Here is a 14174-nt window from a genome sequence, read left to right as displayed (position 1 = left end):
ATTAACAGTGTGGCATGTGAACGATTGGACACACACACACGAGTTGTCCTCATATCTATCAATTTGTATCCATTAGGGGATTACGCTATTGGCAACCAATCAATGTGCACCAACTGATTGGGTAGGTTAGGGCCGTTCCTGTCCGTTTCCATTAGAGTGGGCCTTATCAACTATCGATCATCTGCCTTTCACACCCCTGCAACTGAATATGTACATTATTTATACCTATCGAGTGTCGACTTTCAAATTGTCACAATTATTGAATTGTTTATGTAGAAACATTTGTCTGCCATTTTGATTCATTTCACGCTACTCTTCATAAGAATAGAGCACTTGAACAGAGCCGCACACTAAGTCTAAGATGCACCATTGCACACAAGCTCTATTATCAAAACATTCAAATGACAAAGAGCGAGAACTCTGTAATGCTCTTTTAATTTCTTTCAAAGTCCTGTCACATTGAAAAGAACATGAGGTTACACTGAATTAGTATTTGCATATTTTAAAACTGATCATCAAAAGACAGACATGAGAAGGATGGCAGAACTGCCACAGATCCCCAGCAAGATTCTAGAATACAAATGACATTGCTATTCAACATAATCGGTAGTAATGTTATTAACGCTTACAAGACATCTACGTATAAAGCTCATTAAACATTTATTTTTCCTATGTGGAAGTCTCCTACTTGACTTAGATAACTGTGCGCACTGCACGCAAACATTTTACGCACAGAACCAATGTCGCTCGTAAGATAACAGGCTCAATTGTTGCATTCTTTAGGTGTTGCATTACTGGGCTTAGGTCCTATGTTTCACATACAGGTGTTGGAAGTGTAAGAAACAGATTACTATGGCTTGATACAACAGGTTGGTAAACTATTCTCAAGAGATGATTTGTAATTTCATAGATTATAGACATTACTTAATCATGACAAGGCTATGATTTTTCATGTAAAAACAAAACAAAATCAATAACATTTCTCTTTGCACTGCAAAAACTGCATTACATGACAATGCCTAGTGTGCTCATGATTATCAACACCCCAGATGTAAACAGACACAAAGTGGTTACCATGACAGTTGACAAAACAACACCCACTAGCACTCAGACAGTAGCCTCATGTACCACAAGGACACACCATATACAGAAGTAACATTCAACTACTTTTAATCTCTACACTGAAAACAAAGACCAATTATTTTGTCATCGGTTATTTGGGTCAAGTTCCTATGGGGTCTAACAAGCTAAGTTTACAAAAACTAAGGCCCCTTAGTAATCCATTACCAGATTGAGAACATGAAACTACCCCCTACAACCTGTAAATCTCACTAGAGTCCAGTCAGTCCCAATGACAACCAGAATGACTAAATATGTCCAGTTATGTAGGATTCATTTATTTTTAAAAAGTCACAGCAACTTCCCAAAATATCAAGCATGTATCAGAATATCAAGTATATTGGCGTTCATGTACAAAGCAAGGTAGTTGGTCAAAAATGTGTTATTTTAGGTTCAGTGTTCCTAAAGAAGAGTTTTGGTCAACAGTCACTTGTGCTTCAAAAACGCATAGGCTATCCACTTTCAGATGCAAAGGAAATGTACAATAAAAGCTTACCTCTTTTATAATGGGCTGGGGAAAATGAGTGAAAGTAATGCAGTGATCAGTGATGAGAGTAGACGTAGAACATCTTTACCCAGTCAATATAGTGAGATGGCGAGGACCATTAGGATGGAAACACTTCTTATGCTTCAACACCTATATTATTACTGTAACGACCCTGGGTTTATTGATGTTCATTTTCATTTTTCTATTTAAACATATCAGATGACACTCATGGAGGTGATGCTCGCACAGGGATGGCCTAAAGAGTATTGTACAATTTAAAACATGATTAGCCAAGATTAAGAGTTTATATTACATTAAATCCCAGAATGTCAACGGCTTTTCAATTGCTTTACACTTATTTACTGCATCATTCATCTTCATATTGGCATAGCCTCAGCAATATAACTCTTCAGGAAAACGTTAGAGAATGACGTATATTGATTAACATGAATATATTAATATGAAAACTCCTAGATTTTATTCCCTTCCAATGGTTAATGATTGTACTTATCAGTTTCTAAAGTGACAGTGGATTACCGTACATATCACAAGTGCAATCCCCACAGGAAGCGCTCCAATAAACAAACATTAGTTCATTAATTGATTACAATCATACTATATATTTTTTTCCAGAATCTCAAAAATAGATCCATTTCTCTCCTGCCTGCCTCTTTTCAACAGTTGGAATTGTACTTTAACATGTGAGACTGAAGGGGTTAAGGTTGTGCTCAAATGAATGTTTCCTGTCCTACTCGGTGATCTCCAGGATGAGGTCGTCTCCCTCCAGGCTGCTGTCGGCGTTGACGTAGATCTTTACCACAGTGCCAGAGAGGGGAGAGTTGACCACTGTTTCCATCTTCATGGCGCTGAGCACACACAGAGGCTGGCCCTTCTCCACCGCCTGGCCCTGCTTCACCTTCACTTCCACAACCTTACCCGGCATGGGAGCCCCCACCTGGCCACGCACATCCTTCAGCGCCTTGGGGTGGAAGTGCATCTCCTAGAGAGAGGGAGAGAGTACACTTTGTGAGTTTGCAGGAACACCAATGTGTCGATTGAGATATCTAATGGGGAGGTTAAACAACTTATAAAGCAGTGAGAATAGCTTAAATGTGTTGTCTGTCATTATGTGTTTTAAGCATGTAACTATGTACTGTCTATGTACTGTTTACATACTCTACATTACTCATCTCATATGTATATACTGTACTCGATACCATCTACTGCATCTTGCCTATGCCGTTCTGTACCATCACTCTTTCATATATCTTTATGTACATATTCTTCATCCCTTTACACTTGTGTGTATGAGGTAGTAGTTTTGGAATTGTTAGGTTAGATTACTCGTTGGTTATTACTGCATTTTCGGAACTAGAAGCACAAACATTTCGCTACACTCGCATTAACATCTGCTAACCATGTGTATGTGACAAATACATTTGATTTACTGTACCTTCATGGCCACTGTATCCTTGACCAGGACAGATCTGAGTGCTCCGTTCAGCTCAAAGAACACCTCCCTCTGGCCAGCCTTGTTGAGGTCTCCCAGGGCCAGGGCTTTGATGTGGAGGGTCTTCCCTCGCTCCAACTCCACCTGACAGACACAGAAAGTGTGATCCGAAGAAAACAGAACATAAGCAAATATATTGTAATCAGTCAGTTAATGTCAAATAAATCACTTCTCATCCACACACATGTTGAGACTGACCTCAAACTCTTCAGCAATCTTGGGTCCATCGAGGAACAGGCGTGTGTTGAGGCAGTCTACAGGGCCAAACTGATGGGTGAACTCCTTGAACTCCTGGAACACCTTGGGGTACATGGCTGCTGACATCACATCCTCAGGAGTGATGTCATTTCCGTGCGTCTCTCGCAGCTGTTTCTCTAGGGCCTGGAAGTCCATGGCGGGCAGAGAGGCACCCGGGCGGCCCTCCACCCGTGGCATATTCTTCAGCACCTGGGGGCAGAGGTTAGAAATCAGCCACTAACGGGCCAAAGGGAGCTAGGCAGGCTACAAGCAACATTTGAACATCACAAGTAAACATGAGTGTAATAATGAATTAGGATAATGCTAGGCATCTGTTGGAAATGAGAAATAGCTGCTCCATAATGGCTGTACCATTCCTTTGTTATACATGATGTATGCTAAGCAGATGGCCTATTTATTTATGAACTGAAAAATAAATGACTCAAGTGCCACTGTGCGTCCAATGGAAAACAAAACAAGAAGGGGAACTGCATTGTGCACTGGTGATGTGAGGCACAAATGTGTCCTAGAAAATAATTGATCTTCCAGAGAAATGCTTCTGGGTAATTGTGGTTCTCTTAGAGATGGGGAAAGAAATTATATTTCTTCAAATTTCAAACAGAAACATGTGTGTGATAGAGATCCAGGGACAGTGGAGACAAAAACAGGCAAACTTCTCAAGTATTTCTCTGACTTAAGGGGATGTGCCCTACTAAAAAGGCCTTTTCTGCTCTAATTTTTTTTACTGCAATTTAAGTGGAGTATAATATACTCTCAATGTTATATCCATCGAGTGCAAAAACCTAATAATCCTTTAATACTGAATGTGGGAATACAAATCCTGCCATTATGGTTGGCATTGAAATGGCAGATATAGAATAGTTACATGTTTCCATATACAGTCCGTACCCCCTTCCCAAGGGCAAGCTATTGATTACTGTAAGTGCAGCGACCCAATGAGAGATGCAGATTGTGATGCACCGACTGTTCTCAATTGAAAGCATTAGCCCATCAGTGTGTTAAAAAGAACAATGTTGTTGGATGCTGAAAAAAATAAAATAAATAGGGCCTTGAATGAACTAGGATCTATTTCGGAATTTGTGAAGTGGGTGTGGTGTGTGTGTGTTACCTTGGACCTGAAGGGCTCAGGGAAGCCTCCGTGTGGGATGCCAATGTGACCCTGCAGGAACTCCACCACTGAGAGGGGGAAGGAGAGCTCATCAGCCCTCTCCTCCACCTCTGCCCTTGTCAGAGAGTTCTGCACCATGAACTGGGCCAGGTCACCCACGATCTTCGAGGAGGGGGTCACCTGCATGCGGGGAGAGGTGGAGACACACAGATGTTATCCACAACATTACTGGTGCTACAGCCCATCTGTCATAGACCATGGTATTTCACCCTAGTACACCAGGCTGGTGTGCAAATTGGAAGTGAACAGAAGTGAGGTAGTCAGGAGAGGAGACAGAGGTGAACAGAAGTGAGGTAGTCAGGAGAGGAGACAGAGGTGAACAGAAGTGAGGTAGTCAGGAGAGGAGACAGAGGTGAACAGAAGTGTGGTAGTCAGGAGAGGAGACAGAGGTGAACAGAAGTGAGGTAGTCAGGAGAGGAGACAGAGGTGAACAGAAGTGAGGTAGTCAGGAGAGGAGACAGAGGTGAACAGAAGTGAGGTAGTCAGGAGAGGAGACAGAGGTGAACAGAAGTGAGGTAGTCAGGAGAGGAGCGAGGGGTGAACAGAAGTGTGTTAGTCAGGAGAGGAGCGAGGGGTGAACAGAAGTGAGGTAGTCAGGAGAGGAGCGAGGGGTGAACAGAAGTGAGGTAGTCAGGAGAGGAGCGAGGGGTGAACAGAAGAGAGGTAGTCAGGAGAGGAGCGAGGGGTGAACAGAAGTGAGGTAGTCAGGAAAGGAGACAGAGGTGAACAGAAGTGAGGTAGTCAGGAAAGGAGACAGAGGTGAACAGAAGTGAGGTAGTCAGGAGGAGAGAGAGAATGAAATAAAGGAGATAAACAGAGCGAGAGCAAAAGAAGTGAACAGAAGTGTGGTAGTGAAGGGGAAATTGTTTGAGAAACATTATTTTTTGCAGCTAAGACGACAAGGGGTAGCAGAGAGGAGCAAATGAATAGAGGCATAATGAAAGCAAAGTAAGCGTGTCTGCTATTGAACAGACACTCAGACTGATTCGCTGTGGCTGTTTTATGGACAATATTAGACGGACAAAGGAAATGGAGGAGGACAAGAACAGAAAGTCAACTATCGCTGATCATTTAATTAAGACCTAGGAAATGAAAACCAGCAAGGCGAGACTAAACGCTAAAAGATACCATTGATTGGAGAGATCAGACAGAAGCTTGCAGAACATAACAGATAAGCTTGCTCAAAGCTCCTTGGTTAATCTGACTTTAGGCTGCGGTGAGATCAACGGCTATCCTTTCTGCAAATGGATTCCCATTTTGTTTTATTTTTGAGACAGAGCCTCTCTCACACACACAGTTGAGAGCGAGTGAAAGGAGGATGGTGAGTGAAGGAATTAAATGGGCAATTCATTCAGCAGTTCAAACAGACCATCCTCCACAAATCAGAATACTTTTAAAAATCCACTTCCAGAGAGAGAATTACAAAGGTGTTTGATCACTTAATTTGAATAGGTGGCCGGTCGCCTCACCTTGATGAGGTCACCCAGCAGCTTGTTAGCCTCTGTGTAGGACTTCTTCACCTCCTTGAACTTGTGCCCCAGGCCCATGCTGTGAGCCTGGAAGTGCAGGTTGGTGTACTGGCCTCCAGGGATCTCGTTCTCATACACATCAGCATTGCCAGACTTCATAGTGGCTGTACAGTCAAAGGGTGCATAGAGCCCGCGAGCAACCTCCCAGTACTCACTGTAGTCATAAACATTCTCCAGGGATATCCCTGTCAAAGAGAGGGCAGGACAGAGAATAATGACACTGAGGTATCAGGGATAAATAAACTGAACAAAAATATTTAAAAACGCAACATTTAACAATTTCTATTAATTTACTGAGTTAGTTCATAGAAGGAAAATCAGTAACTTCAAATAAATTCATTAGACCCTAATCTATGGATTACAAATGACTGGGAATAAAGATATGCATCTGTTGGTCACAGACACACCCCCCCCCCCAAAAGTAGGGGTGTGGATCAGAAAATCATTCAGTGAATATCTGGTGTGACCACCATTTGCCTCATGCAGGCAGACGCAGAAATGCAGTCAGGTCAAGACCCTGGTGAGGACGACAGTTTGTGCAGAAATTATTTGGTTGTGCAAACCCCCAGTTTCATCAGCTGTCTGGGTGGCTGGACTCAGATGACCCTGCAGGTGAAGAAGCCGGATGTGGAGGACATGGGCTGGCGTGGTTACACGTGGTCTGCGATTGTTAGGCCAGTTGGATGTACTACCAAATTCTCAAAAACATAGTTGGAGGCGGCTTACGGTAGAGAAATTAACATTAAATTATCTGGCAACAGCTTGTGGTCATTCCTGCAGTCAGCATGCCAAATGCACACTCCCTCAAAACTTGAGACATCTATGGCATAGTGACAAAACACATTTTAGTGGCCTTTTATTGTCCCCAGCACAAGGTGCACCTGTGTAATGATCATGCCATTTAATCAGCTTTTTGATATGCCACTTTTGTCATGTGGATGGATTATCTTGGCAAAGAAGAAATGCTCACTAACAGGGATGTAAACTAATTTGAGAGAAATAAGCTTTTTGTGCGTATTAAACATTTACAGGAGCTTTTATTTCAGCTCATGAAACACCCTACATGTTGCCTTTATATTTTTGTTCAGTATATATATATATATATATATATATATATATATATATATATATATATATATAGGCATCTATAGATGCTGGTAGCACAAATACCAAGCAAATACAATGGAACAATCTTGTTAAACATATTGTATGTGGGAGACATGCCAGAGAATACATTAAAGTATATCCGTGTGGTTCCTGCCACTTAGGTGTTCACTGGCTTCCAAAGCAGGAACATCAGTCAGTCAATCAATGCGCCCTCTTTGCTGCCAATACATTGCGAATGCTAATTTACCCAGAAGACCTATCAAATTGCGGTAATGATAATTACCTCCATGCTTCAGCTGACAACACATAAGTCAAACAGACCCCCGCCCCCACACACATTCTCCCTATCCTATCCATCTCAGAGACAAAATAATTTTAAGCATGGATATTAGCATCAAGCTTCCCACTCCATCCATAAACTATTGGTACATAGAAATTAAAAATAAAAGCAAAGGAACGAGAAAACAAGAGAGCAAACGCGAGAGCGCGATATTGACCACAGTTCCTGTCCCTCAGAGGACTAGAGCCGACTTAAAGATGATCTATAAGCATCACGGGAGAGAACAATGGACCTTTGCCAGAGGAGAGCTCATGATGCAGAGAGCAAATATGGATGGAAATATTATAGGAGTGAAGAGCTCAGAAGTAATTTATGAGCAAAAGCATGTGAATGAGAAGATGGGACCATGGAAAAGAGGAAAGGTGAAAGAGCAAGATTAAATTGGGCACTTGAGGATTTTCAGCAAACAAGTACCAATAAGTACTTCCAATTTTGTATTGTTTTGTTTCACCTTTATTTAACCAGGTAGGCCAGTTGAGAACAAGTTCTCATTTACAACTGCGACCTGGCCATGATAAAGCAAAGCAGTGCGACACAAACAACAGAGTTACACATGGGATAAACAAACGTACAGTCAATAACCCAACAGAAAAATCTGTATACAGTGTGTGCAAATGGAGTAAGGAGGTAAGGCAATAAATAGGACAATAGTAGCGAAGTAATTACAATTTAGAAAATTAACACTGGAGTGATAGATGTGCAAATGATGATGTGCAAGTACAAATACTGGTGTGCAAAAGAGCAGAAAAAAGTCAAAAACAATATGGGGATGAGGTAGGTAGTTGGATGGGCTATTTGCAGATGGGCTGTGTACAGCTGCAGCGAATCGGTAAGCTGCTCAGACAGCTGATAATAAATATGACCAAGGCCGTAGTAGGTCAGAGAGCGCTTTGAGAAGTAAGCGAGGGTATGAGTGGGAAGAACTATGAATTAGAGCAGTCTTGTCATCCTATCTCATGCATGAATGCCCAAATAGTAGCTTATTTGGAATGAATTTGGAAGTTATTTTACAATAAATGGATAAATATTGTATGGTATATACGGCACTAAAGTGCAACACAGAAGGGAATTGTAACCAGTCACCAAATTTTCTTGGGCAAATGACATCCGCCTGACATTTCAATTACCTAGGCAGCCTTGTACTCAGTGAAAAGGAGCAGGAGGGTGAGACTAATGAGAAATAAACAAAAAGAACATGTCTTTTTCCCCTGAATGTGAGCATTCTGATGGGATTCTGACTGAAATCATACACACACTCACAGGACATCTTCTAGTTATGTTTTTTGACCTTGAACAGTAATTACCTGAATGAGGACATTTGGAGACCATAGATGGGGTGGCAGGTAGTCTAGTGGTTAGAGCGTTGGGCCAGTAACCAAAAGGTTGCTGGATCGAATCCCAGAGCTGACAAGGTAAAAATCTGTCGTTTTGCCCCTGAACAAGGCAGTTAAACCACTGTTCGCCAGTAGGCCATCATTGTAAATAAGAATTTCTTAACTGACTTGCCTAGTTAAATATATATATTAAATGCACAAGTCCTGAAATGGAACATTGGAACCAGCAAAAGAAAGATGCTAAATTTCACCTCTCGACTGTCTACACTTTCAACAACTTGCATCCAACAAAACAATGTCTGGGTTACATCATTTAAAAAAACGACTCAATTTCACACCATTGATTGTCTTCTAATTCTGTCCTGCCACGTTTCATTTTCTAAAGAGGACATTTAGTTAACTTAGAATGAGAAACAATGAACTAGCAGGTAAGTGCTTACTTGTGCTCAGGTAGCGATGTATTCCCAAACAGTACACCAGTATATGGTTAAGTCATTTCAGAGCAGCTGCTACCTCCATGCTCCTCATGACAAAATTCATTTTATTCTCAAGTGTTGTTCAATTCAAAACAAACAGCAACTCCATTTTTATTTTCAGCCACTTTATTTCAATAATTAAGGGTTTAAAAGTAGCTAATCTAAGCCTGATTCATTGCGAACAAAATATGTAGTTATTAAACCCTTGTATCATATGGCAGGATTAGATTAAATGCTCATCAATTGTGAGAATTTGCCATTTCATCTGCTGCTCTTTGTTCATCGAAACAATATGAACGAAAAAAACAGCCTTTCACCTTGTCCACCATCGTTGATGAATCAAAGCACACGGTAACCGTCAGTCACGGCTGGTGGCAGCGTGATAACAGGCAACACTAGCCTGCAGCTGACAGATTCCCTCCTGAATAACACAAGGGCAATGATCTGGTCTCACCACCGTTCCCCTAGCAACAACATGGCTGGCTGCAGCCAGGGGAACTTGGTTCTGACCACAATCCTGTTCCCACGCAGAGACAGAGCTTCACGGAGGCTTGCAGGCCAAGGTCATTACAGCGGGTTAAGACTTTCCTGCTGCTGTAATGTCTCAATTAACTGAAGGTCGCAGGGTTGTTTGTGAGCTGCAAAATGACGGTTGTGTGGTGAACTTCCTTCTGCCCTTTCTGCCACTCTCCCCCTGCCTTTTCCTCTAGTTCCCTCTCCGCTTCCCTGCAACAATCATGCTTAATTTGGCCCTTTTTACATGACCCTCTACACATGAGCAGTATCACCTCCCATGTGTACCATGTTCTCTGGGTTATATGCATTAAGACAGTTTGTTTAACTCAACCGCAGTGTAAATATGCACTAAGCATCAGCATATTTAAATTGTCACTAGCTGTTGCAGTCGGTTCTACAAACACATTTTGAAGTGTTATTTAGAGCCATCTAGGCAGAGTAACCTCCGTCACAAACAGAAAATGGATCTTTAAAAAACACTTGAGGATGTCATATGCACATCGAGGTGGCAAAAATGCCAATTAACTACCCATTTCTACAGCCATAAACAGCTTGAGTCAGTAGCTACATTTGCATGACTTGTCATGACTGCATAATGTGGTCATGTGTTGTTGCCTTGCTATGTTGTTGTCCTAGGTCTGTCTTTACGTAGTGTTGTCTCTCGTCGTGATGTGTGTTTTGTCCTATATGTGTGTGTGTGTTATTTATTTTTAATCCCAGCCCCTGTCCCCGCAGGAGGTCTTCCGCCTTTTGGTAGGCCGTCATTGTAAATAATAATTTGTTCTTAACTGACTTGTCTAGTTAAATAAAAGGTTTAAAATATATATATATATTTTTTTCTCTGTATTTGTTTTTTCTCTGTTGCTTTTCCTTGTCCTTGTTGACTGTAGCATCCTTTCATGGGGCTAAAGGTCTCAGCCTTTTACCTTTTTAAATGCTCCGACATAGCAAACAAAGAACGGGAAAAAATGGTTCACTGCTCCCCCTCTGTGTGTATACAACCGGTTTGCAATAGAAGACCTTGGCCGGCAGCTTTTTATATTTATTCTTGATTGGCTGGCAGCTCACTTTATTTTCCCTCCATTCAGAGGGGCGGCAGGTAGCCTAGTGGTTAGAGCGTTGGGCCAGTAACCAAAATGTTGCTAGATCGAATCCCCGAGCTGACAAGGTAAAAATCGGTCATTCTGCCCCTGAACAAGGCAGTTTACCCGCTGTTCCTAGGCCGTCATTGTAAATAATAATTTGTTCTTAACTGACTTGCCAAGTTCAATAAAAAGGTAAAATAAAAATTGTCTGGAAGCTCACTTTATTTGCCCTCCATTGGCTGGCAGCTCACTTTATTTGCCCTCTACTGGCTGGCAGCTCACTTTATTTGCCCTCTACTGGCTGGCAGCTCACTTTATTTGCCCTCTACTGGCTGGCAGCTCACTTTATTTGCCCTCTACTGGCTGGCAGCTCACTTTATTTGCCCTCTACTGGCTGGCAGCTCACTTTATTTGCCCTCTACTGGCTGGCAGCTCACTTTATTTGCCCTCTACTGGCTGGCAGCTCACTTTATTTGCCCTCTATTGGCTGGCAGCTCACTTTATTTGCCCTCTACTGGCTGGCAGCTCACTTCATTTGCCCTCCATTGGCTGGCAGCTCACTTTATTTGCCCTCCATTGGCTGGCAGCTCACTTTATTTGCCCTCCATTGGCTGGCAGCTCACTTTATTTGCCCTCTACTGGCTGGCAGCTCACTTTATTTGCCCTCTACTGGCTGGCAGCTCACTTTATTTGCCCTCTACTGGCTGGCAGCTCACCTGTGCTGAGATTGGTTCCCTTGGTGCAGGCGACAATAGCTCCCATGCTGGGCTGTGATGTCATCCCAGCCATGGAGTCCACAGCGACGTCTACGATGTCGGCCCCGGCCTCGGCACACGCCAGCATGGCAGCCACGCCGGCGCCTGCCGTGTCGTGGGTGTGGACGTGGATGGGCATATCAGGGAAACGGTCCCTCAGAGCACCAATCAACATACGGCTGGACTCAGGCTTCAGCAGCCCTGCCATGTCCTGCAGAAGGATAGAGGGGTCAACAACATGACAGACTCCTTTCTCTTTAGTTATTTATGACCGAGTCACTAATAAAAAAAATGTATATATAGCGCAATACAAATAGAACATGTAAGTGGTTGAGATAAACCACATCAGTGGGTTTGGTTCAGAGCCACCCTAAAGTACCTTGACGTTCAGTATGTGTGTTCCAGCTCTGACCAGCTCATCAGCCAGCTTCAGGTAGTACTCCAGAGAGTACTTTTGCCTCATTGGGTCAGACACATCCCCTGTGTAGGAGATGGAGGCCTCCACCACACCCCCGGCAGTCCCAGCAGCCTCCATACCCAGCATCAGGTTGGGAAGGTAGTTCAGAGAGTCAAACACACGGAAGATGTCCATGCCGTTCTCCTTGGCCACCTCACAGAACCTGGTCAGAACAATTAAAAGATGGATGAGGACAAGTGAAGAGACCTTGGGTTCAAGGGTGATGCTTTCTAAAAATACCATGCATAACCCTCAAACTGTGAGGGCTGGGTTGACACTATACGTGCTCTGGTTGGAATAAGGATTAAGGGGTGCATGATTCAGGGCAGAGGTACTGACTTGAACACGGCGTTGTCGGGGTAATTGGTGTAGCCCACAGCATTGGCTCCTCTGAGCAGCATCTGGAAGGGCACGTTGGGCAGCAGAGCCCTCAGCTCCTGCAGCCGTTTCCATGGACACTCACACAGGAAACGCATCGCCACATCAAAGGTGGCACCTGCACAGAAGAGGAATGATCAATAACTGCCATAGCAACAGACTCCATAAACCTCAGCATTTGGACTGCTTATGTATCTACTAGACAGTAAATGGACAGATTTCATGAAAAGACTATGAATCTCTCCTATTCATCCAGAGAGGGAGGACTCTCTCCCTAGTCTGATGTCCAGATCCCTCAACATCAAAATGTTTTTGGACACAGTCACAGTAGACTCTTTTTTCAGGGTGCTAAGGTGATCTCCTGTAGCTTATTTTCTAAAAAGAGCTATCCAAATGAAACATGTATTTTCATACATCACTTTGCTACAGATGAGACAGAGCCTTTCTTCAGTCTCTATTTAGAAACATACTGTCAGTCTATCCATATCAACCTCAAAAGTGTGCCGTCCTTTTTCTTCAGAGACATGAGGAGAGGAGAACAACCCCCCCCCCCCCGAATAACCCAGATACACTACACTAACTTGCTCAGCTCAATGATGTGAACTCAGGCCTGAAGCGGTGTCACATTTTAAATTTACCCTAGCAGTTAATTATATTTGACCTTTCAACTCAAACGGGGATTTTTGAAAACATAATGTTTATAATGAGGCCACTGAATCATAGGCAGGCTGCAAAATCGGCCCAGAGAAAAACAAAGTGCAGATTGAGATCGGAAAACGTGTGGTAATAGAAAATACATTCAAAAGATTGAGTGCGAGCACTGGTAGTAAACAACTCCTCACCTCCCCAGTTCTCAACGCTGAAGAGGTTGTTGAAGTTGTGGGCTACGAAGGGGGCGATCTGTTTGAGGTCGTGGGTGCGGACACGGGTGGCCAGGAGAGACTGGTGGGCATCTCTGAAGGTGGTGTCCATGAGCAGCAGACCCTTGTGGGCACGCACTGCCTTGGCAAAGCCCTCTGGACCCTCCCTCAATAGGACGTCACGGAACCCAACCGGAGGCTCACCTAATCCACATCAATACATAGCTTTTACTATGTTGTACTGACTGTATTAAAACAAAAAATGGGCTGCTACAAGAAAAAACTAAAAGATGTTTCACAGAAAGCTGGTAGGTTTTGTAGTTTGGAATCTCACCCAGAGGAACGGGTGGGATCACAGGATCGATAGATGAGGGCTTGGCCTTCACTGGTATGGGAGTGGTGGGTCCGTTTACCATCACATGACCTGAAACAGGACAGCAAGAAAGCGTCAGAAAACCTGAGTTGGTCATCGTCGTAGGCATTTAAAACCTACCAATACATTATATTAATGACGGGCAGGGGGGGGGGGTCCATAGTTACATATCGCAATATTATTTTGGATATTACATTTTAACTTTGACTCAAAGTATCGATTTTGTTTGCTAGGTTGCATTAGCTGGCGCTAATCTGTGCCAAAACTATGGTATTTTTCATCCTATAGCTTGTTCTCCATCTTCTTTTAAAAGTTCATCAGGATCATCAGGATCAATGTCCCATACACGGGACGGTTGGGCTAATGTAGACTAGACTAATGCGATAAGCATGAGGAAGAACATTTCCCAGGACATAGACATA

At 43.0% G+C, this 14174-nt stretch overlaps 1 protein-coding gene across 1 annotated transcript in view; it reads right to left on the bottom strand.

Moving 5' to 3' along the window:
* Nucleotides 1-416: 416 nt before the first annotated feature.
* The window catches only part of LOC110509959 (pyruvate carboxylase, mitochondrial), a 102628-nt gene continuing 88870 nt past the window's right edge, over nt 417-14174 (bottom strand). The window contains exons 12-21 of the mRNA XM_036967814.1: nt 13714-13803; nt 13362-13583; nt 12481-12637; nt 12064-12304; nt 11646-11895; nt 6012-6256; nt 4483-4662; nt 3315-3563; nt 3060-3200; nt 417-2606 (exon numbers count right to left, since the gene is read on the bottom strand). Of these exons, the coding sequence (XP_036823709.1) occupies nt 2355-2606; nt 3060-3200; nt 3315-3563; nt 4483-4662; nt 6012-6256; nt 11646-11895; nt 12064-12304; nt 12481-12637; nt 13362-13583; nt 13714-13803 (2027 nt within the window). The 3' untranslated portion in view covers nt 417-2354. The remainder of the gene's footprint in view (nt 2607-3059; nt 3201-3314; nt 3564-4482; nt 4663-6011; nt 6257-11645; nt 11896-12063; nt 12305-12480; nt 12638-13361; nt 13584-13713; nt 13804-14174) is intronic.

This window comes from Oncorhynchus mykiss, chromosome Y, assembly GCF_013265735.2.
Source record: "Oncorhynchus mykiss isolate Arlee chromosome Y, USDA_OmykA_1.1, whole genome shotgun sequence".
Lineage (NCBI taxonomy): Eukaryota > Metazoa > Chordata > Actinopteri > Salmoniformes > Salmonidae > Oncorhynchus > Oncorhynchus mykiss.
The sequence above is the reverse complement of the archived record's forward strand: the minus strand, read 5'-3'. Positions and strand labels throughout refer to the sequence as shown.